Source organism: Oncorhynchus keta, chromosome 13, assembly GCF_023373465.1.
Source record: "Oncorhynchus keta strain PuntledgeMale-10-30-2019 chromosome 13, Oket_V2, whole genome shotgun sequence".
NCBI classification, from domain to species: Eukaryota; Metazoa; Chordata; class Actinopteri; order Salmoniformes; family Salmonidae; genus Oncorhynchus; species Oncorhynchus keta.
In genome coordinates, this window is record NC_068433.1 from 37,734,447 (window position 1) to 37,759,556 (window position 25,110).

The following is a 25,110-nucleotide window of genomic DNA, read 5'->3' on the forward strand; positions in this document are numbered from 1 at the left end:
AGAGATGGAAGCCCAACGCTTTAATAAGATATATTCCAGCAAAGAGAAACAGAGATCAGAGAGCAGTGATTGATACAGATATTTCTTAAGGGGTGGATCAGCTTTAATATTGCGGAAAGATTGTTGCTTCCATCAATGTAATTGTCTGCATCATTTCCAATCCCCCATATTTTTGGGGGGTAAATATATACATACTTTATTTTAGGATATACCTTTATTATTCCCCGCAAACCCTACCACCCTTCCCCCAATTGCAGTCAACTAATTAACAATAATACTTAGGCTTCTTCCTTCAGTTTATACACATTTCTTACAGACACAATCTATTTTACAATAGTTATATTTTGTTTGTTTTTAGTCCTTCCTCTATTTCTGATGTCCATCCAGTTTGATTTATATTTGTAACTGTGCCATTTCACAACATTTCTGAACCTATATACATTTTACAGACCCTGTATGTTTTACATTGGTTATCTTGTTATTAGTCCCACCCTTCAGCTCCATTCAACCCCTCCCATCTGTCTCTCAACACCATCCATTTTGGATTTCAATTTGCCATATATTTTCAACGGTGCTGTGATGCTTCACAAAAGTACTGATCCTTTCTATTCTCATAGCTTCTACAGATTGCAAATGAAAGATAAACGTTATTGCTAAAATAATTATTGTATTATTGATTGATTGACTTTTCAAATCCCTCAGTATTGCTATCTGCAGCATTAGTTCTAGGAAAATGTTGGCAATTTTTCAACCATTCCTGGACCTGTTACCAAAAACGAGCTACATATGGACAGTACCAAAATAAATGATCTAATGACTCTGCCTCCTCACAGCAAAATCTGCAGAGCTGGGAAGATTGTATCCCCCATATATATAACATTCTATTGGTTGCAAGAATTTTGTATAATAATTTAAATTGAAAAAATGTGAAGTTTTGAATCAGGCGTTGTTTTGCGTGTCAATTCATAAACCACGTGCCATGGAATGGGTACATCGAAAATCTCTTCCCTACTATTTTGTCATTTATATGGCACAGCTGTCAATTTTTCGGTTCTTAAATTAAATTGGTATATGTTTTTATTTATCACACTTTTCTTTAACCATTTATGTTCTTTAATGCAGGGGCCGACAGGCACGTTCCTTACTTTTCCTCCTTCTACTTGCTTCTTCAATTTCTGTGATAGCTGCATGTGTGACATAACTCCACCAGTCCTATTTATGATATAATTTACAAAAATACCTTTTTAAAAAAATGTATCGAAAAATATGCTTCTTTTTTTTATCTATTAGTATATTTGAGTTTAACCACAATATTTGTTGCATTATTTGTTCTGTCTTTTCAGGTGCATTGAATTGAAATTGCAACCAACTTTCTAAGGCTGGTTTAAAAAATAATGATATTTTGGAGATGATTTCATTTTCAAACAACCGAAAGTGAGCAGTTGTTTGCTGAATAAAGGGGAAAAGGCCATTCTTAAACATGGGGTGAGACATTCCTACCAATTTCCTAGAGAACCATTTCGGAATTAAGTCTAACTTTTGTATGACTGATGCCTTTAGTGAGAGGTCTAATGCTTTAATATTTAATCAGATATAAATAGGCCCTATTCATTTTGTCTGGCTTGCCATTCCAAATCAAATGGAATATTATTTTGTTCATATCATTTAAAAAGCAGGTCACTAGGTGTAGGATAAACCATAAGCAAATAGGTCAACTGTGATATGACTAAAGAGTTCATCAGGGTGATATTTCCACAAATAGACAGGTATTTTCCTTTCCATGGTAGCAAGATCTTATCCATTGTTGCTAACTTTCTATAAAACTGTATTGGAGTGAGAATGTCTTTCTTTCAGGATTTGTATACCGAGTATGTCCACATCTCCATCAGACCATTTTATTGGTAAACTACACAGTAATGTAAAACTTGCATTTTTTTTGTGATCCAATATGTAATAGTTCACTAATCCAGAGAGGTTAGCAAAAGTATCTAGATCCTCTATGAGGCTGTGGAGTGATTCTAATTGTGGTTCTAAAAGAAAACATGAATCATCAGATGTAGTTGTTAGTTGTGTTGTTGTTATTGATGTTGTGTTGCTCCGTCACTCTGTACAGTATGTGTCATTGTGTTTATTATTGCTCTTTAATCCTGGCTGTGTACGGGTGGATGAGTGACTGGTGGTTAGAGTGACACTCACTATCATCACATCAGAGGTGATGGAGACAGGGAAGAAAGGGATGAGGTCATCATGGAAAACAAGTCAGGTGAGCAAGCGGACAAAGGAAGCACCTGTTTTCCCCAGAGGTGTGTGAGGTGTGTTTATATGTGTGTGTGCTTCTCCTGCGCCTCCTGCTCCCCTCTCACCTCCTCCGCAGTCTTTCTCCTCCTCCTCGATGCTGTTCTTGATGCTGTCGTACTCCTCGTCTATGTTCTGATTGCCTCTAATCTGGCTGAGCACACGCCGGGCCTTCTGGGTAAGGCCTTTCTGGATCAGCCAGCGGGGGCTCTCTGGCAGGAACAGAAACCCCACGAACTGAAGCACCGCAGGGACCATCGACAGACCCAACATATACCTGGAGAAGAGGAGAAAAGGCAGAGAGAGGGGGTCGGGGTCGGTGAGAGAGAGAGAGAGAGAGAGAGAGAGAGAGAGAGAGAGAGAGAGAGAGAGAGAGAGAGAGAGAGAGAGAGAGAGAGAGAGAGAGAGAGAGAGAGAGAGAGAGAGAGAGAGAGAGAGAGAGAGAGAGAGAGAGAGAGAGAGAGAGATAGATATATTAGTTGTTTCATCTGTGAGAGTGACTCTGGCAAAAGGAGGAACCCCATGAACCTGAATACAGCAAGAACCACTGGCAGGAGGGGGGTGCGAGGGAGAGAGAAAATGTAATATATTAGTTGTTTCATCTTTGAGAGGAGAAACTCCATGAACTGCAGCACAGCATGAACCACCAATAAAGTATACTTTGAGAGGATAGGGAGAGGGGGGTGGAAAAAGGGAGGAGAGAGGGGGGAGAGAGAGATCAATTAGCTGTTTCATATGAGAGGATGAGAGGATGAGAGAGGAGAAACCCCATGAGCTGGAGCATAGCAGGGACCACTGATGGGTTGCCTCCCTCAATGTAGCAATGTTCCAACATACATGTCTGTAGCCTACTTAAGCCTCGTTCACATTACCCATAAACACTCTGTTACGTTGTGCTGGATGTCATGCACTTCAATGGGGAGGTCCACGACGGAGTGGAATGGCAATGCCCCCTTACAGTTGAAGGCTCCGTTGTGAGACCGACGCCGCACACTTTAAAATGTTCCAAACGTTGTGTCGTCTAGTTACCAACAACAACAGAAAACACAGAAAATGAAAAATGTGTTTTCGGTGATGGCTTTATGGAACAGGTAGCAACTTTTAAACAATTATCCATTCCTATAAGTGAGAACTATTTTAAAATGTTAAATGATAAGCCAATTATGTTATACTGTTGCCCACTTTTAAGTTTATTGTGATGATATGGTAATGACGTTTGTTTTTTATGATAATTAGTAAGCTGGGGAAGGTACATCTTCTGCTGTTTCTGGGAAACTTGACAATGGCAGGTATGGCAATCGCCTTCGTTATTGCCAATGAAGTGGATGCTATCAAAATGCCACTTCTCCTACATAAAAGCTCAACATGATAAACAGAATTTTAAAAAATGTATTCTTTATTTAACTAGGCAAGCCAGTTAAGTACAAATTCTTATTTATAATGACGGCCCGACCCCGGGCCACACCCTAAGCCGGACGACGCTGGGCCAATTGTGTTCCACCCTATGGGACTCCCAATCATGTCCAGTTGTGATACAGTCTGGAATTGAACCAGGGTCTGTAGTGACACCTCTAGCACTGAGATGCAGTTCCTTAGACTGCTGCGCCACTCGGGAGTCATGCACTTCAATGGGTAGGTCCACAACGGAGTGGAATGGCAATGCACCATTGCAGTTGAAGGCTCTGTTGCGAGATGGACGCCGCATACCTAAAAAATGTTTTCAACCTTGTGTCGTCCAAGGAATTATTATCCTGATGATAAGGAAATAAGATACACGCCCATGCTCTTTCTCCCACAATGCTTTGGTTCTGACTTCAATTTGCAATTGGTGAGGAGCAAATGCAGAAATTCACAAGCCTTGTTTTGGATTTTTGTGATGGTTTTCTCAAAATATAACCAGGTAGGCTACTAGAGTTAGAACATACACTACCGGTCAAAAGTTTTAGAACACCTACTTGTTCAAGGGGTTTTCTTTTTTTACTATTTTCTACACTGTAGAATAATAGTGAAGACATCAAAACTATGAAACAGCACATATGGAATCATGTAGTAACCAAAAAGGTGTTAAACAAATCAAAATATATTTTATATTTGAGATTCTTCAAAGTCACCACCCTTTGCCTTGATGAAAGCTTTGCACATTCTTGGCATTCTCAACCAGCTTCATGAGGTAGTCACCTGGAATGCATTTAATTTAACTGGTGAGCCTTGTTAAAAGTTCATTTGAATTTCTTTCCATATTAATGCGTTTGAGCCAATCAGTTGTGTTGTGACCAAGCAAGGTGGGGGCTAGTGGGGGGGGCGATTTGCTGCAAAGAAACAACTACTAAAAGATACCAATAATAAGAAGAGACTTGCTTGGGCCAAGAAACACGAGCAATGGACATTAGACTGGTGGAAATTTGTCCTTTGGTCTGGAGTCCAAATTGGAGATTTGGACCGCCATTCCTTTGTGAGACTAGGTGTGGGTGACGGATGATCTCTGCATGTGTAGTTTCCCACCGTAAAGCATGGAGGAGGAGGTGTTAGTGTGGGGGAGCTTTGCTGGTGACACGGTCTGATTTATTTAGAATTCAAGCCACACTTACCCCGCATGGCTACCACAGCATTCTACAGAGATACGCCATCCCATCTGGTTTGGGCTTAGTGGGACTATCATTTGTTTTCAACAGAACAATGACCAAACACACCTCCAGGCTGTGTAAGGGCTATTTGACCAAGAATGAGAGTGATGGAGTGCTGCATCAGATGACCTGGCCTCCACAATCACCCGACCTTAATCCAATTGAGATGGTTTGGGATGAGTTGGACTGTAGAATGAAGGAAAAGCAGCCAACAACTGCTAAGCGTATGTGGGAACTCCTTCAAGACGGTTGGAAAAGCATTCCAGGTGAAGCTGGTTAAGAGAATCCCAAGAGTACAAAGGATGGCTACTTTGAAGAATCTCAAATATGAAATATATTTTTGATTTTTGGTTACTTCACGATTCTATAGTTTTGATGTCTTATTCTATTATTCTACAGTAAAAATAAAGAAAAACCCTTGAATGAGTAGGTGTCCAAACTTTTGACTGGTACTGTATATATATACAGTGAAAACTGTATATTTTTACCCAACAATTATATGGGGAATTGGAAATTATACAGACAATTATATTGATGGAATCGACAATCTATCTGCACTATTAAAGCTGATCTACACCCCCCGGCCCCCCAAAAAATCCTATATAATAATAAGCAATTACATATATGTATGTATGTACAGTGGGGCAAAAAAAGTATTTAGTCAGCCACCAATTGTGCAAGTTCTCCCACTTAAAAAGACGAGAGAGGCCTGTCATTTTCATCATAGGTACACTTCAACTATGACAGACAAAATGAGAAAAAAAATCCAGAAAATCACATTGTAGGATTTTTTATTAATTTATTTTCAAATTATGGTGGAAAATAAGTATTTGGTCACCTAGAAACAAGCAAGATTTCTGGCTCTCACAGACCTGTAACTTCTTCTTTAAGAGGCTCCTCTGTCCTCCACTCGTTACCTGTATTAATGGCACCTGTCTGAACTTGTTATCAGTATAAAAGACACCTGTCCACAACCTCAAACAGTCACACTCCAATCTCCACTATGGCCAAGACCAAAGAGATGTCAAAGGACACCAGAAACAAAATTGTAGACCTGCACCAGGCTGGGAAGACTGAATCTGCAATAGGTAAGCAGCTTGGTTTGAAGAAATCAACTGTGGGAGAAATGATTAGGAAACGGAAGACATACAAGACCACTGATAATCTCCCTCGATCTGGGGCTCCACGCAAGATCTCACCCCGTGGGGTCAAAATGATCAGAAGAACGGTGAGCAAAAATCACAGAGCCACACGGGGGGACCTAGTGAATACCTACAGAGAGCTGGGACCGAAGTAACAAAGCCTACCATCGGTAACACACTACGCCGCCAGGAACTCAATTCCTGCAGTGCCAGACGTGTCCCCCTGCTTAAGCCAGTAGATGTCCAGGCCCGTCTGAAGTTTGCTAGAGAGCATTTGGATGATCCAGAAGAAGATTGGGAGAATGTCATATGGTCAGATGAAACCAAAATAGAACGTTTTGGTAAAAACTCAACTCGTCGTGTTTGGAGGACAAAGAATGCTGAGTTGCATCCAAAGAACACCATACCTACTGCGAAGCATGGGGGTGGAAACATCATGCTTTCGGGCTGTTTTTCTGCAAAGGGACCAGGACGACTGATCCGTGTAAAGGAAAGAATGAATGGGGCCATGTATCGTGAGATTGTGAGTGAAAACCTCCTTCCATCAAAGGGCATTGAAGATTAAACGTGGCTGGGTCTTTCAGCATGACAATGATCCCAAAACACCGCCCGGGCAACGAAGGAGTGGCTTCGTAAGAAGCATTTCAAGGTCCTGGAGTGGCCTAGCCAGTCTCCAGATCTCAACCCCATAGAAAATCTTTGGAGGGAGTTGAAAGTCCATGTTGCCTAGCAACAGCCCCAAAACGTCACTGCTCTAGAGGAGATCTGCATGGAGGAATGGGCCAAAATTCCTGCAACAGTGTGTGAAAACCTTGTGAAGACTTACAGAAAACGTTTGACCTCTGTCATTGCCAACAAAGGGTATATAACAAAGTATTGAGATAAACTTTTGTTATTGACCAAATACTTTTCCACCATAATTTGCAAATAAATTCATTAAAAATCCTACAATGTGATTTTCTGGATTTTTTTTGCTCATTTTGTCTGTCATAGTTGAAGTGTACCTATGATGAAAATTACAGGCCTCTCATCTTTTTAAGTGGGAGAACTTGCACAATTGGTGGCTGACTAAATACTTTGTGTGTGTGTGTGTGTGTCTCACCTCCATCCATCATGGCGTAGGTAGCTGAAGGCCCCGTCTATGATGCTGGCAGTGAACTGGCCTCCTGTGATAAACAGTGTGTTTACTGTCACCAGCTGGCCTCTCAGGTGGGGGGGAGACGTCTCGGCTATGTACACTGGCACCGTCATGGACGCAATACCTACTCACGTGGGATGGGTCAGAGGAATAGTGAAGACACAATGAGGAGTGTAGAACTGTAGTGTAGGGTGAAGATGCCCCTAGATGCTAATCTTGGATCAGTTTAGCATTTCCCCCACTAATGGTTAAGGTTAGGATTAGGGGAGGGGAAGCTGATACTAGATCTGCACCTAGGGGAAACATCACCCTGGAGCATACAATACAGTCAAAGTTTATGGATAAGTGCAAATTCAGCTTTTATGATCAATTCAGTTCACTGATTTACCTAATTCAAGAACAATGGTATAGGATCTGAGTTAGGCATGAAACAACATATCCTCTCCACACTCCCCTACCTCTGTCAATCAAGCGGAATCTGAGTGTCTTCAGTCACATCTTCCATCTAGAGAACCTAATCAAAACACTCAACCACAGAGCTGCTGCACCAATCACACACTAGCCATTAGGGCACTAAAGAGCCCTCATCATTTCACACAACATCAATCATGTCTGGCAGACTGAACAACATCAACCACATCGGTCATCTCTGTAAGCAGATCTACAACATAGATCTCAAGTGCATACACTACATAAGAGATATTGTAGCCTATACCAGCATGTAAGTCAGTGTTGTTCTCAGCTGCTGCAGCCACTGACCACGCCAAAATGACTACATATTTACACTGACTGTTAGAACAAACAGCATGTGTTTGCCGGGATTCATCTGACAAGGGCCGTGACATCACCACTCCACACCGATAAGGGACTATTAACAGCACCCAGAGTGCACTACTTCCCGTCTCTCCTCCAGTTATCCGGCAGACGATGTAGCTACCTGTTGCCGTGGGAACCGCTTGCTTCGCCATGCAACCACTCAATTACAAGACACCGGCTGGAGTTAATATCTGGGAGACTAGAGACGTTTTATTAGCATTTCATTCATTTTCTTTTAAACACAGGTGTGAGGACTTGAGGGATGGGTCCTACTGTTAAAGGGAGTGGCCCTAGGGTTGCCGCTCATACGGTACACACCCCTAGAGGTGTGGTTGATAAGAGTTTCCAACTACACCTGTAGAGCTACTAGCTGTGCAGATTTTTTGCTCCAGCCCTGCAGTGACCTAACACACCTGATTCAGCTGATCATGGTCCAGAGTCAGAGTGAGGGCCTTGATTAGTTTACTATTTCAGTCAGGAGTGTTAATGCAGGGCTAGAGCAAAAGCATGCATACCCACACATACTCCAGTGGGCAACACTACCAAGTAAACAACTAGAGCGGAGCATGCTTCAACATAGCTAACGGGTTCTACTCTGTTTGCTCTTTCTGTCAAAAGGCTGCTCCTCTACATATCACATTTGACATGTTTGTCATTTTATTTACATCATACACATGCAGAGAGCAGAACAAATAACTGAACCAAACACGTGGTTTTGAATGGAATTAAGAGTAGTGGAGAGTAAAATATAATAAAGGAGAGAGAGAGAGTGTGTTGATGTTTTTGTGATGTTATCCTAATATTAGATAAAACCCTAATGCAGGACATGCACTATATATTTGCCATGTTTTTGTGATGTTATCCTAATATTAGATAAAACCCTAATGCAGGACATGCACTATATATTTGCCATGTTTTTGTGATGTTATCCTAATATTAGATAAAACCCTAATGCAGGACATGCACTATATATTTGCCATGTTTCTGGGATGTTATCCTAATATTAGATAAAACCCTAATGCAGGACATGCACTATATATTTGCCATGTTTTTGTGATGTTATCCTAATATTAGATAAAACCCTAATGCAGGACATGCACTATATATTTGCCATGTTTTTGGGATGTTATCCTAATATTAGATAAAACCCTAATGCAGGACATGTTATCCTAATATTAGATAAAACCCTAATGCAGGACATGCACTATATATTTGCCATGTTTTGTGATGTTATCCTAATATTAGATAAAACCCTAATGCAGGACATGCACTATATATTTGCCATGTTTTTGTGATGTTATCCTAATATTAGATAAAACCCTAATGCAGGACATGCACTATATATTTGCCATGTTTTTGCTGTCCCAGGTGAATATTCATGACGGGGTGAAATCCTATGAACTTGGGATAGGAGCAGTATGTTGGGACACGCTTCGTTTGGGCGGGTCTGGTACGCACCGATGATGGCTGTTCCGTTTTCCAGACCCCTGTTGGATGTCCCGGTAATTTTCTGACGTCAGAAATGTTGGTTGTGCACCTTGCAGTATGAGAAGTGCTATAACGCGATTGGGGCAAGGATTACTGCGAATAGCCAATGAGCACTCAGCATGTGAGACCAAAACAATGATGGCGAATTGGAAAGGAACAACAACATACACCATGTGGACCGAGGTGGTGGAAGACTGGTGATTGGTGGAGCTGTGGACAGAACACAACTGCCTTTTCAATATTACCTCCACGTCTTACCGTGACAGAAACCAAGAAGATATTTTCATATTAAGTCAATATTCTGCATCTCTGTCTCTTTTTTGATGTTTCTGCACATAATGTGCACAGTAATAAAAAGCAGCTCGCTGTTTGCATTGGAATTTTTTTCCTAAGACAACTGAGAAATGCAGTGCAAGATCAATTAGGGAATCATTGTGTAATGTGAGTACCACCATCCTGGGGTTGAGGATGGGCGGAATTAAAGATTTGGGACAAGGAAATCTGGAAATGTGAGCGTGTCCAAGTTAAGATTTTAGAAGTTGTGTAGTGCATGCCCAGCATAACTAAAACTTCATGTAAATCTTAACTAATGTTCTAAGAAATGTTCCCGGTTTGCTGAGAGTGGGAGAGCCCTCCTTTCCTCCCTACTCCTGTTATCAGCGACAGCCTTTGGTCAGTCCCTCCGGTCTCCCCAGGCCTCTACTCAGACACATGTGGAGTCCACCACCACCAAGACTCGTATTTTATTTAACCTTTATTTTATCAGGGAGTCATACTGAGACCAAGGTCTCTTTTACAGATGAGCCCTGAATGACATAAATACAAAATACAAAATATAAATACAAAATGCAAGCAGAAATAAAAACACGGTGTGAACGAATCAGCTTGTCCGAAACACCCTAACATATAAATGAAAACATAGCATTGTATCGTGCAATATAACCTACGTGACATCAGAGGGCCAACCAACTTTCTGGGAGAGAATGCAGTGACGAGTACTAAAATTGTCACCTGTAATAAAGTGCAATGCTCTATGACGGCTTTAACCCTAGGATGCATAATAAACGTGATGCCCCAAGAATGCATATGCCGGGTCAAAATGACCCGATAATGTAATATCTGTGTTTTATTTATATGGGTCTTGATAGTATCACTGCTCTTTAATAAGCTTTACGTATCGGCCCAACGGCCTTCGTCAGAGCGGGTTCCTTATTTCTTCTCATTTTGTTCAACTATAACCTTGCACCTGCAAAAAACATTTATTTGAAAGTCCAAAGTTCATCATCAATATAAAAAATCAATTTAGAAAACATGAACAAAAGGAACAAAGTGGGCATGTGTGTGATGCTTACGTATGCTGTCTTAGTCCATGTATTTGTTACAAACCACAAGCATGTGACGGTGCTCTTTGCAGACAGGTGAATTGCACTGAGAACACCAGCAGCTGACTTCTCTATCGTTTGCTCTTGGGCAGAGCTGGCACCTCTTCCTCTTTTGGCCCTGGCGCCATAGTCTAGGACCGATAGGAACGTGGACTGAATAATCTATTTAGCGAGAGGCAGGACCGATTTCTATAGAAGACCATTTTTATTGTCAGCTTCTAAACTAACACATCAATATGCGATATCAAGCCTCCCAGGCAGTGCAGTGGTCTAGGGCACTGCATCGCCGTGCTAGCTGTGCCACCAGAGACTCTGGGTTCGCGTCCAGGCAGGAGGTCCATGGGGTGACGCACAATTGGCCTAGTGTCGTCTGGGTTAGGAAGGGTTTGGCCGGTAGGGATATCCTTGTCTCATCGCGCACTAGCGACTCCTGTGGCGGGCCGGTCGCAGTGCACACTAACCAGGTCACCAGGTGTTTCCTCCGACACACTGGTGCGGCTGGCTTCCGGGTTGGATGAGTGCTGTGTTAAGAAGCAGTGCGGCTTGGTTGGGTTGTGTTTCTGAGGACACATGGCTCTCGACCTTCGTCTCTCCCGAGCCCGTACGGGAGTTGTAGTGATGAGACAAGATAGTAACTACTAACAATTGGATACCACGAAATTGGTTGGGTTGTGTTTCGGAGGATGCATGGCTGTCGACCTTCGTCTCTCCCGAGCCCGTACAGGAGTTGTAGTGATGAGACAAGACAGTAACTACTAACAATTGGAGACCACGTAATTGGGGAGAAAGGGGGTAAAGATTCCCCCAAAAATATGTCATATCAAACTTATTTTTATGAACTCTAGAGAACAACATATACTTCAGTACTAATTTCAGGTCAACAAAGTTTTTCTGTAATACAATGAAGTCAGACCATGGGGCCAATAGAATACACAACAGTATCATCAGCAGGTTATCATTTAATGAAGCTGCCAGTTGAGGACTGTCATGGATCAACAAAACTGCTGACACAGGCTGTGAACAAGCAACTCGGTGACATTCTCTCTTTACTGTGTCGCCACCATGCTCGATGCTATGTACAAGAATCGCTACTTCAATGAAGACAAGAAACAGGGTTTAGGTGAAATACGCTGGACAAGTTGGAAACGGACACAGTGACAGTGACCACCGAGGAAGAGAGGCCACGGACAGACAGAACTGAAACTTCACTGCTTGACATGTATGATGAAAACCTGGTTGAGAACGAAATGACTAAACAAATTAACAACGAAACAGCACAGCAAGTAAGTGAAAAAAATAGGGTTTGATTATGTTTATACTGGTAATGGGGACATACGTAAATGCCAACTAAATAACTTGTTGGTCTCTGTGTGTGTGTGTGTGTGTGTGTGTGTGTGTGTGTGTGTGTGTGTGTGTGTGTGTGTGTGTGTGTGTGTGTGTGTGTGTGTGTGTGTGTAACCTTTATTTAACTAGGCAAGTCAGTTAAGAACGCATTTTTATTTACAATGACGGCCTACCCCAGCCAAACCCAGACGACGCTGGGCCAATTGTGCGCCACCCTATGGGACTCCCAATCACAGCCGGATGTGATACAGCCTGGATTTGAACCAGGGACTGTAGTGACGCCTCTTGCACTGTGATGCAGTGCCTTAGCACACACACATGGACGCAGTGGTCTAACTATTTAAATGTACTAGAATGCTTAAAAGGCCCAAAGATATATATATACATCAGTTATCGGTATCAGTTTGAGGGCAAGGAAAATATCGGATATCGGCCAAAAACTTAATATCGGTGCATCACTAATAATAAAACTGACAATATCATTCATTAGAAACAGATCATAATCATTCTGTACCTTATAGACAAACCACAGAACAAGGATGCATCCAAAATAGCATCCTATTCCTTATTTAGTGCACTATTGACCAGAGCCCTATTGGCCCTGGTCAAAAGTAGTGCACTATGAAGGGAATAGGGTGCAATTTGGGACTATGCACAGTTCACCCCTAGCCCTCCCATGTGCTCACCTAAAGGTCAGCTCACCAATAATTTGGGGGTCCGAAATTATTGACACACTTGGTAAAGATTAGCAAAAATGACTGTATAAAATACTGAGGTATATTGTATACTAAAAAAAGCGAAATTATATTCTGTTATACTAATACAATTGCCCCGAGAAAGATTTTTTTTTACGAGTAATAATTGTTTTTCTCATACCCCAGGTTCAATACCTCACCCTGCAAGGATAATGGCATTAAGCCTTTTTCTAAAATGGGAGGGATCTTAGACCATTTCTCCATACAGAATCCTTCCAGATCCTTGATATCCATATGTGAGCAAAACAGCTCCATAACGTCAAAGGTCCACCACTATTTTTTTTACAATAGGTATGCAGCCTTATGCTAACGCATTTTAATTTCAATGCCAAACCCACCACTGGTGTCTGTGGCCAAAGAGCTCTATTTTCATGTAATCTGATCAAAGAAGCGGTTCCAAGCCAAGTGACAATGCTGTTTAGCAAACTCCAGGCATTTACATTTGTTGGGATGACATGAAAATAGAACTCTTTAGCCACCCCCACACCAGTGGTAGGTTTGGCATCAAAATGAGTAACACATGAGCATAAATAAACCCCATACCTAGAGATGGAGAGGCAAATGATATCAATGTAAACCCGCGTGACCTGATCAATTAACTATTTAGATGGTCTGATAAATTGCCTCTTTCAATCTTGGGAAAATAGCAGCAATTCAATGTTTTGAAAGATTGATGCGTCTGTGGGGTAATATTGAGGGAGAAGAGAGTTCACTGTGTGTGTGAGTGAGTGAGTGAGTGAGTGAGTGAGTGAGTGAGTGAGTGAGTGAGTGAGTGAGTGAGTGAGTGAGTGAGTGAGTGAGTGAGTGAGTGAGTGAGTAGTTTTTGTACTTGAAAGATAAAAGGCTGATTCATATTCTCACAGGCTTACTCACTGGGTCTAGTTGTGTCAAAAAAAAAAAAAAAAGATTAGCTAAATCACTATGACTAGTACATACAAACAGCAAAAACGCACAAAGCATAGCACTCTTCATCCATTCCTCCACTTATTGTGCTCAATGAAAGCAAGAATTAAGACAAGGCTTAACAGTGATGACTTCCAAGCACGGCACACTACTTTACCACTACATTATTTTCCTGCCCAAAGTAACTCCAGACTATGAACATTATTCTACTAAGCACGACACGCAAATCTTCATTCCCAATCAAAAACAAGGTCAAGACTATGAGTCACCCAGAAGTTGCTAGAAATTCCTTTGGTACGTCGAATTCTCATTGAATGCCAAACAGCGTGAAATCTTGTAAAAGTCTCCTACCTCCAAAAAGACCATAGGCCTAGGCACTGAAGTCAAATATCAGTAACCCTGGAAACAAGCAGTCCCAAAGTAATGGGATGAAGTTAGCAACTTCTGGTTTGATTATTGTTTTGGTATATGGCTAAATAAAGTATTGACTATCCTTTAAATTTAACCTACATAGATGTTGGGCAATATAACCCATCACATTCACAACTAGTTAGGCCCGCCCACGAGGATACTATTGGCACACGTCTCACTTATTTCTCATGTTAGATGACTCGATCGCTTAAGAAGTCAACTTTTTCAGTTTTGTATTAAGTTTGTCAATCAAAATACTGCAGCCTACAAGGCAAATGCAAGTCAAACTAAATGCATGTTCTTCAACCCGATCGCTGCCCGCACCTGCCTGCCCGTCCAGCATCACTACTCTGCACGGTTCTGACTTAGAATATGTGGAACACTACAAATACCTAGGTGTCTGGATAGACTGTAAAATTAAAAATTAAATCTAGAATCGGCTTCCGATTTCACAACAAAGCATACTTCACTCATACTGCCAAACATAACCTCATAAAACTGACCATCCTACCGATCCTCGAATTCAGTGATGTCATTTCCATAATAGCCTCCAATACTCTACTCAACAAATTGGATGCAGTCTATCACAGTGCCATCCTGTTGTCACCAAAGCCCCATATACTACCCACCACTGCGACCTGTACGCTCTCGTTGGCTGGCCCTTGCTTCATACTCGTCGCCAAATCCACTGACTCCAGGTCATCTACAAGTCTCTGCTAGGTAAAGCCCCGCCTTATCTCAGCTCACTGGTCAGCATAGCAGCACCCACCCGTAGCACACGCTCTAGCAGGTACATCTCACTGGTCACCCCCAAAGCCAATTCTTCCTTTGGCCGCCTTTCCTTCCAGTTCTCTGCTGCCAATAACTGGAACGAACTGCAAAAATCACTGAAGCTGGAGACTCATATCTCCCTCACTAGCTTTAAGCACCAGCTGTCAGAGCAGCTCACAGATCACTGCACCTGTACATAGCCCATCTGTAAATAGCCCATCCCCATACTGTAGTTTATTTATCTTGCTCCTTTGCATCCCAGTATCTCTACTTGCACATTCATCTTCTGCACATCTACCATTCCAGTGTTTAATTGCTATATTGTAATTACTTCCCCACCATGGCCTATATATTGCCTTTACCTCCCTTATCTTACCTCATTTGCACACACTGTATATAAACTTTTTCTACTGTATGTTTGTTTATTCCATGTGTAACTCTGTGTTGTTGTATGTGTCGAACTGCTTTGCTTTATCTTGGCCAGGTCGCAGCTGTAAATGAGAACTTGTTCTCAACTAGCCTACCTGGTTAAATAAAGGTGAAAATGTGCTGTCATGGCCTACCCGTACACAGATAACCTAGTCTAGGTGAACGAGATTAGCCTGAAGTGAAAAGTAAATTCAGCAACTGTCTGAGGACAGTGGAAGTTGATAAAGGAGATTCTTTATTGTTAAAAGTAAAACCCACACATTTTGGTCGTTGGCCTATATCAAGGTTTTACTAATCTCTCATTGACATGCCAGATCTTCGGTTCTGGCCTTCTGTGTTGGTTGTAGATGAAAAAGCAAGATGCTTTTATATATTTCAAAATGGCCACCTATAGGCTAGGGGCTCAATCACAATCGGACACAAAACATGATGTGGTTGGTTGCAATCAGTTGCAAAAACCTGCCATTTTAATATACATAGCCTAGGCCCTACTGCTAAACACCTCTAATATTCTATATGTAAAACTCTGAAAACCTCTGGGGCACATTTCCCATTTTAGGTTGGAAATTTGTTTCTAGTATTAATGTAAGCAAATTTCAGGTGAAACTGGAGGTTATAAATCATACAATATCTTAATGTGCAGAAATAAATCGTACAATATCTTTAGAAATTTTAATTTTGATGAGTTAGCTAGCTAGTTAGTTAGCATGAGTTAGCATCTGCTGGGAATTAAGATAATTTGCAGGTAAAAAAATGCATGTGTTAGGTCTACATAAAAACCTACGCATAGGTTATTAGTGAGATGTGCAATGCCATTTTGTTTCTATATTTGATTTGTCTAATAAAAATGATAACTAGCTTTCTAAAGTCAATTACTCAAAAATGACTAAAGGAAACTGATAAAATGGGTTTTATCACAGTAATTTTCAGCGGACCTCTTGCCCCAATAGTTGGGCAAGACACCCCTTTTCTATCATTTTTATTTTAATAACTAAAACGTTGTCAACTGTGTCTCCCATGATAATTGCGCATGGTGTCTTGTGAATGAGATAAGTAAACAAGTGAAAAGTTGCAGAAACCTTACCAAGTCCAAGCCCGACAATGAGACGTCCGACCAGTAGAACCTCCTTATCGGGAGCTGCGCTAAGCACTATTCCCCCAGCTGTGAAGATAAAACTAGCCAGGAGGATGCAGACCCTGCGCCCGAAAACTCCGTTCAACAACCCGCCAGCCAACGCGGACAGCGCGGCGGTAGCCACAGTACTAGAGATCAGAACCTCCTGCCATAGGGCGCTGAGATTCATCTCCCTCTTGAGCAGGAGCATCGCTCCCGAGATTACCCCGGTGTCATAGCCGAACAGAAAGCCACCCAGCGCGGAGAACGCAGCTAGAACATAAACAAACGCAGGTGTGACATCTTGCTGGAACTGTTTACGCGCCTCTCTCTCCAGGTCCCGGGTGGAGGTGGCGGCAGTGGCATTGGCATTGGCAGGGACATCGGCAGCCTGGCTGTTGATGCTCGCGTTGGACGAAGCTTTGATGAGACTCCGCTCTCCGTCATCGTTCACTTTCTTCCTCCTCTCACCCATCAGGTTGCTCATACTACGAAGATTATAGTCATTGTCGCTCGATTTTCGGGACATAAGGGAAACAAACGCACCCACGAAATGTTCACAGGACTGTATTTGGTTGGTTAATTGTTAAGAGATGTTTGTTGTCCTCACAGTCGAGCAACTGGTCCAAAAACCGTTAATTATGAATAATTCGAATTGACAGAAGTTGGTCTGTAGCCGTGGTCACAGGCTACAGAAGTGTCATTGCAGTGGTACTGATGAGGGTTACTCTTTAATTCTCTGTCTCTCTCTCGCGCTCTCTCGCTCTGACGTAGAGGTATTGCTTTGCTGCAAGCTGCCATATAGACACTGGCCGTGTTCCAGAGAATCAAAATGACTGCAGGTGACTGCCTACTGACTGATTTACCTATCACCTTGCATCATAAATAACCTATAGTGCAGGGCTATTCAACTGGCGGCCCAAAGGACAAGCACTAGCGTTTTTTTGTGGTTTCTTGCACCTTTGTGGCATTTTGATTTTTTGTTTAATTTCTTCATATGAATTTGGCTCTAGCACTTGAACGGTTTAAGCTACAACATATTCCTGAAAGCTGCCAGTCTAACACATATGTGGCTTCTGTTTCCCTTTCTGGACAAGGACTTGTTAGAAGGGAGTGTGACAAAAAAACGTGCCTAATGACTGAGGGACACGAATTCAAAGCATGCTTCTTTCAAAATGACGTATTACTTTGAATAATCTTTTAAATAAAACATAATGGTGAACAAGCATTGTGCCTTTTCTATGATGATCACATTTTGGGGTTGCACATGGATTCACGTTGGTTGAGTGCTCTCCACTTGCAAATTACTTTTAGCAACATTGAATTTTAAGGAAAGTGCTTTATTTGCGCTTGCATTTCTTTGTTTATGCTCAAAATTCTTTGCATGTTTCGTCACAATATTGTTTTGAACTGATGCCCGACAGCTTTCTACTCACAGGAAGTTGGTGGCACTTTAATTGGGGATGACGGGCTCGTGGTAATGGCTCGAGCAGAATAAGTAGAATGGTATCAAATACTTCAACACACAAGTTTCCATGGGTTTGATACAATTCCAGACATTATAAACCCTCGGCAGCCTCCACTGGTTCTACTCAATGCATGTCAATGAGCACAGATGAAGATTTCATAAAAAGTGCATTACAGTGGCGGGGAAATACTATGATATTCAAAAGAGGCAAATAATTGTCATAATTCTGATGTCCCCAGATTGACTTTAGCTGCAGTATAACGTTAGCTAGTTCAAATTGTGTGGAGGCCACCGGATTTTAGCTAGCTAACGTTAGCATTGCTAGCTATTTCTGACTAACTTTGCTAACTAATGACAACAATTGCCATATGTCTGAAGTAAATTTGACGACATGATAATGCTGGCAAAGTTGTTTCCTACTAAATATTTGACTACTTTAGCAATGTCATTGTATTTCCAGGCACTATAGTGTAATTTAGACAATAGTAGTTAGCCTCCATCCAGAATGACTGAGTTTACCACATTTATTTGTATTTTGTATTTAACCTTAATTTTACTAGTCAAGTCAGTTAAGAACAAAGTCTTATTTACAATGATGGCCAAACCCGGACGACACTGGGCCAATGGTGCATCCCCCAATGGGACTCCCAATCATGGCCAGATGTGATACAGCCTGGATTTGAACCAGAAACTCTAGTGACACCTCTTGCACTGAGATGCAATGACTGCTGCGCCACTCGGTAGCCCTTTAGGGTAACACTATGTTGCCGGCAGAGGGTGATTTGAGACCGTTTATAACAATGGCATGACGCGACCGAGTGACAGAGGTGCAATTAAGGTCACACCCATAATCTCCTAGCCTACCCCAGTGTCCAAGAACCCTGCCTACCTCCTCTGGAGTGCTACGCTGGAGATTCCAGAACCTGTCGGGCATTTCACTCTCAGTGCACCATCATTTTCAAGCTGCAGCCTTCTTCATTCCACTCGGACCGCTCGAGGATAGCGTACATCATAACGCTGATGTTAGGAAGGGTACTCGCCTGGGCCACGTCGGTGTGGGAGCAACAGTCCGCCGTCTGCCTCAGTCTGGAGGACTTTGTGGAGGAAGTTCGTAAGGTTTTTGATTCTCCGTTGTCTGGGAGAGAGGCTGCTCGTTAGCTGCACCAGCTACGTAAAGACTCCCGTAGTGTGGCCAACTGGCAAGTGTCTTCACTGACATTTTCATCCTGTCCCTGACTGAGTCTGTAATACCAACATGTTTCAACCAGACCACCACAGTCCCTGCTCCAAAGACCACTGACATAACCTTCCTAAATCACTGCCAACTCGTAGCAATCACGTATGTAGCCATGAAGTGCTTTGAAAGGCTGGTCATGGCTCACACCAACACCATTGTCCCGGAAATCCTAGACCCCCTCAATTTGCATACCGCTCCAACAGATCCACAGATGATGCAATCTCTATTGCACTCCAAACTGCCCTTTCACACCTGGACAAAAGGAACACCTATGTGAGAATGCTATTCATTGACTACAGCTCAACGTTCAATACCATAGAACCCTCAAAGCTCATCAATAAGCTAAGGACCCTGGAACTAAACACCTCCCTCTGCAACTGGATCCTGGACTTCCTGACGGGCTGCCCCCAAGTAGAAAGGGTAGGTACAACACACCTCAACAAGGGGGCCCCTCAGGTGTGCGTGCTCAGTCCCCTCCTATATTCCCTGTTCACTCATGACGACATGGCCAGGCACAACTCCAACACCATCATTAAGTTTGCCAATGACACAACAGTGGCAGGCCTGATCACTGACAACCATGAGACAGCCTATAGGGATGAGGCCAGACAACTTCTCCCTCAACGTGAACAAGACTAAGGAGATGATTGTGGACTACAGGAAAAGGAGGACCGAGCACGCCCCCATTCTCATCGACGGGGCTATAGTGGAGCAGGTTGAGAGCGTTAAGTTCCTTGGTGTCCACATCAACAACAAACTAACATGGTCCAAGCACATCATGACAGTCGTGAAGCGGGCACGACAAAGCCTATTCCCCCTCAGGAGACTGAAAAGATTTGGCATGGGTCCTCAGATCCTCAAAGTTCTACAGCTGCACCATCGAGTGCATCCTGACGGGTTGCATCACTGCCTGGTATGGGAACTGCTTGGCCTTCGGCCGCTAGGTTCTACAGGGGGTAGTACGTAGAGCCCAGGATATCACTATAGGGCCAAGCTTCCTGCCAGTCTCCTCTATACCAGGCGGTGTCAGAGGAAGGCCCTAAAAATATTAAATGACTCCAGCCACACAGACTGTTCTCTCTGCTACCGCAATGCAAACGGTACTGGAGCACCAAGTCTAGGTCCAAAAGACTTCTTAACTTAACAGCTTCTACCCCCCAAGCCATAAGACTTCTGAACAGCTAATCAAATGGCTAACCAGACAATTTGCATTGCCCCCTCCCCTCTTTTACGCTGCTGCTACTCTCTGTTTTTTTTTATCTATGCATGGTCACTTTAACTATCTACATGTAGATTTTACCTCAATTACCTCGACTAACTGGTGCCCCCGCACATTGACTCTGTACCGGTACCTCCTGTATATAGCCTCGCAATTGTTATTTCACTGCTGCTCTTTAATTATTTGCTACTGTTATTTTTATTTGTCTATTTTATACTTCATACCATTTTTTTCTTAACGGCATTGTAGGTTAAAGACTCGTAAGTATGCATTTCACTGTAAGGTCTATACTTGTTGTATTCGGTGACAAATACAATTTGATTTGAAGTCTCTGAATGGACCGATCAAACATCTGTGACGAGACCTGAAAATAGCTGTGCAGCAACGCTCCCCATCCAACCTGACAGAGCTTGAGAGCATCTGCAGAGAAGAATGGGAGAAACTCCCCAAATACAGGTGTGCCAAGCTTGTAGCGTCATACCCAAGAAGACTCAAGGCTGTAATCGTTGCTAAATGTGCTTCAACAAAGTATTGAGTAAAGGGTCTGAATACATATGTAAATGTGACATTTAAGTTTTTTATTTGTAATAAATTAGCAAAAATTTGCAAAAATCTGATTTTGTTTTGACATTATGGGATATTATGTGTAGAATGATGAGGGGAGAAAACACAATTTGATAACTTTTTGAACAAGGCTGTAATGTAACAAAATGTGGAAAAAGTCAAGGGGTCTGAATACTTTTGAAGGCACTGTATATTAAAGCAACAAGGCAAAAGGGGGTGTGGTATATGGCCAATATACCACGGCTAAGGGCTGTTCTTAGGCACGACACATCGCGGAACGCCTGGACACAGCCCTTAGCAGTGGTATATTGGCCATACTGTATACCGCAACCACCAAGGTGCCTTATTGCTATTATAAACTGGTTACCAACGTAATTAGAGCAGTAAAAATAATTGTTCTGTCATAGCTGTTGCATACGGTCTGATATACCACGGCTGTCAATCAATCAGCATTCTGGGCTCGAACCACCCAGTTTATAAATTATATCATATTATAATATTGTCACTTTTATGTCCAGCAGGAATAGAGTTAACCCATTTTAACAAAATCCCTTTATGAGACTACAAAACTTACAAAAAGCCAGTCTTACTACAGATGTCCAGCTACTGTATAGTGCCAAATGCAGATTTTACCTGTAGGGCAATAGTTTTCCAAAATGGCCGCCAACCAAACTTCATGGGGCCAAATTAAGAGCTGTTTCACATGGCCAAAACTATATAAATAACAGGTATAATGCCTAATTATGTCTTAATGGTTAGGGTAGTGTGGAAGACTAGCCCCATCCCTCAGCTGCTTATTGCCCCTTTAATGGGACTGAGGGGTCAGAATATCAACAAAAGTCTGTGATGTATGGACACATTTTCCCAAATGACTATAAATAGCATTTATAATCTGTGTGGACTGGAGACAACTCACCAATAGGACCTTTTTTTGGTAAGCTTCCTAAAAATGTGTTGGTGCTTGTTTTTTATTCTTACCAGGGACCCTCTCACTAAAATATGTATTGGTGCTTGCAGAGAAAATCAACTGAGACATTGATTTAAAAAAATAAAATAATGTATTTGTATTTTTAAAAAACAATCATTCATCCAACATGGTGTACTGGTGCTGGGGAAATTCATTAAGATCCAAGGATAAGAAGGGAGAAATAACATTTATTCACTAAATAACTTTGTACATTTTTTCAGTTGTCGGGTGCCCAACAGAGATGGTGTACATTGAGTGTCAGGACTACTGTTGTGGAGGGTAACTGAATTCTGTTTTTTCAGCTAGTGCACATCGGTCGAAAGGCCTTTTTCTATATTGCATCTACTCTGTTCCAGTGCAGGAAGTTAACCATTGTATGTAGCATATTGTTGATTGTATGTATTCATTAGATTTCACATAGGACATCTTCTAATGATCAACACAGCACTTTTAGCACTTTTTAATCTAAAGGACTGCATCTCCAATTTGAAAATGATTTTCTTATTTTAGTGAAATTTTTATTTTAGTTATACGAGTACTGTATGTTTGCCAATCGTTTCATGAACTGTAACCTCATTGGTTTTGCTGATTTATTTTAAATAAAGTACTGAAGCTTCTACATTGAATAACCATTTACTTAACACAATCAGTTGACTTTCATTGATTCATTTGCACTAGCATAAGTATTTATTAAGATGAATCTGATACATAAACATCAGTATTGATTAGCTAAATTCAACGAAAGTTGCTAATTCAGTGCTAATCCTATCAGAGATGTATAGGTACACTATTACCTACCAATCAGGATCAGTTTCTAGGACAATTCTATGGCTGCCATGGGTTCTCAACCTTTCCTCTGGGGCATACTGAGACACCCGTCAAATCTGGAGACCCTGTAAGAATAATACATATATTTTCTGAGATAATATTTTAAAGATGAAACCCTACTGAAATTAAATGGCGCAATGTCACTAACACTAACCCTTTAGTCTTCATATTAAACAAGAATAATATATTTACATTTGAAACAACAGTGCTCTTCCATAAAATGTTTCCTTATTGTTGCTGATGTTGTTCTATTCATGTTGGCATGTTGATAGTTTAGTTTGTTTTTCCACGCTTTTCCATAGACCTGTCAGAACTCTGTAGGCCCACTAAGCTCCCCTGGTTGAGAACCATTGTTCCACAGCCTCCTGTCTCATCCTCAGTTGAGGGAGAGCGACATTGTTTGAAACTCTATATCAAAGACCTGGAAGACTTTGAATTCGCATGGCTACACCCTGCCTGAGAAAAACATTTGTGAGTTTCACGAGGGAGGAAAAAGGACCTTAATCACTGCAAGTCTGTAGAAGATTTGTACTTTAACTCTGCATGACAGGCTTGTAAAATATGTTGTTTTTAGTAGTAGGATTCAAGGAGAGGATTTACAGTGTATCATGGAGTCTCTCATATGATATTCTCTCCATGAGTACAGCAGTTGTGTGTGTGTAAATGTGTGAGCGTGTTTCTGTGTGTAATTGTGTTTTGCATCTGTGCCATAGTGTTCCGTGAACCTTGTGGACTCTCTTCTCCAGGATACCTATGGATGGGTCCTACCTCTCATGGACACTCGTTTTTTAGGGGAAGACCTGCATGTTGACATGATCAAAGAGTTCGAGAGTGGTGGCCTGCGGTTACTCACTACTGTAGAATGGATGTTTCAGCCAATCAACATTCAGGATCCAAACTACCTGTGTTATAATACCTCTTTGAGATAAAGGTTTGCTCTTTGACCAAAGTCCAGTCAGTGAAATCCTCTACCCATCTAACACATCTCTCCATCTCCTCGTGGGACCTCTGCTGCTGCACTGGTAAAAACTTTTTAAAAAATCAATATATTGTATTTCACAACATTCCTTGTGTTAGATAATGTGTGTTGCCCACAGTATGTTGATTGATTGATTGATTTGACAATAAACAACCCAAAACAACACACAAACAAAGACAACACAAACAAAGACAACTTCCTATACAGAAAGGAGGGCAAAAGGGCTACCTAAGTATGGTTCCCAATCAGAGACAACGATAGACAGCTGTCCCTGATTGAGAACCATACCCGGCCAAAACATAGAAACACAAAATCATAGAAAACAAAACATAGAATGCCCACCCCAAATCACACCCTGACCAAACCAAATAGAGACATAAAAAGGCTCTCTATGGTCAGGGCGTGACAGTTGGTGTTATAGTTCATAATAATATCATGAATCTCTGTGATGGTAACTAGTTGGTACTCATTTCATCATCAGGGCATTCAGGTTAGTAAGGATGTATGCCTCCTAGTAGATGATGATGAGAAACAGTCAAATTAGATGCACTTGGAAATAAACATTTGGAACATAATAGTGGTCCACACAGAACATGCAAGGAGAACTTTCTGGCGTCTCTTTTGAAAAATACGTATCCTGGAAAGAGAAAAATAAAGGTTCAATTAGATTAAATAAGCCTGATTGAAGTATTGGCCAGACAAGCAGAAGCTAGGGAATAGTGGCATTATCTTGTGGAAGCCTTATGTTCCACATAGGAATGAAGACGACTAAGTAAGTTAATACGTTTTGAAAGGCCGCCTGGCTTTTATATTTGCTGCTGTTGACTATGGCAAATGGGATTACAGTGATTGTGTAAACCTAGTCCATGGATAGCCTCTGACCCAGTCCTTCACCGATAGCTTTTAATTGTTTATTCTCTTTACAGCTCAGTTTCAGTATTTTACATAAAAACACCAATGGCAGATTGAATAATAAAAGAGCAAACAAAGTCTTAACTACCTGTATATCTGAACTAAAGGAACTGAAGAGGAGGGAGGCCAAATATGTAATTAGGTGAATAGGTAGGAGGGGTGTAGAGGAGGGGGCAGATACAAGAGTACATTTTTTTGGTGTGTCATTCAATAGCCAGACCTGTAAAATTACAAAGTAGTGTTTCAACCTGTTGAAACACAGTGTCTGCATTTATTCAGCCATACATACTGTCCACACACATACATTCACTTGCAGATGCGTAC

At 41.7% G+C, this 25,110-nt stretch overlaps 1 protein-coding gene across 2 annotated transcripts in view; it reads right to left on the bottom strand.

Annotated features, from left to right (window-relative positions):
• Positions 1-17,827, bottom strand: part of LOC118392268 (proton myo-inositol cotransporter-like) — a 65,119-nt gene extending 47,292 nt beyond the window's left edge. Inside the window, exons 1-3 of one of the 2 annotated variants that reach the window (XM_052460078.1) lie at positions 16,583-17,827; positions 7,164-7,323; positions 2,364-2,572 (exon numbers count right to left, since the gene is read on the bottom strand). In XM_052460078.1, coding sequence (XP_052316038.1) covers positions 2,364-2,572; positions 7,164-7,323; positions 16,583-17,141 — 928 coding nt within the window. In that variant the 5' untranslated portion in view covers positions 17,142-17,827. The remainder of the gene's footprint in view (positions 1-2,363; positions 2,573-7,163; positions 7,324-16,582) is intronic. The other variant, XM_052460079.1, reaches the window with a different exon arrangement.
• Positions 17,828-25,110: the final 7,283 nt, after the last annotated feature.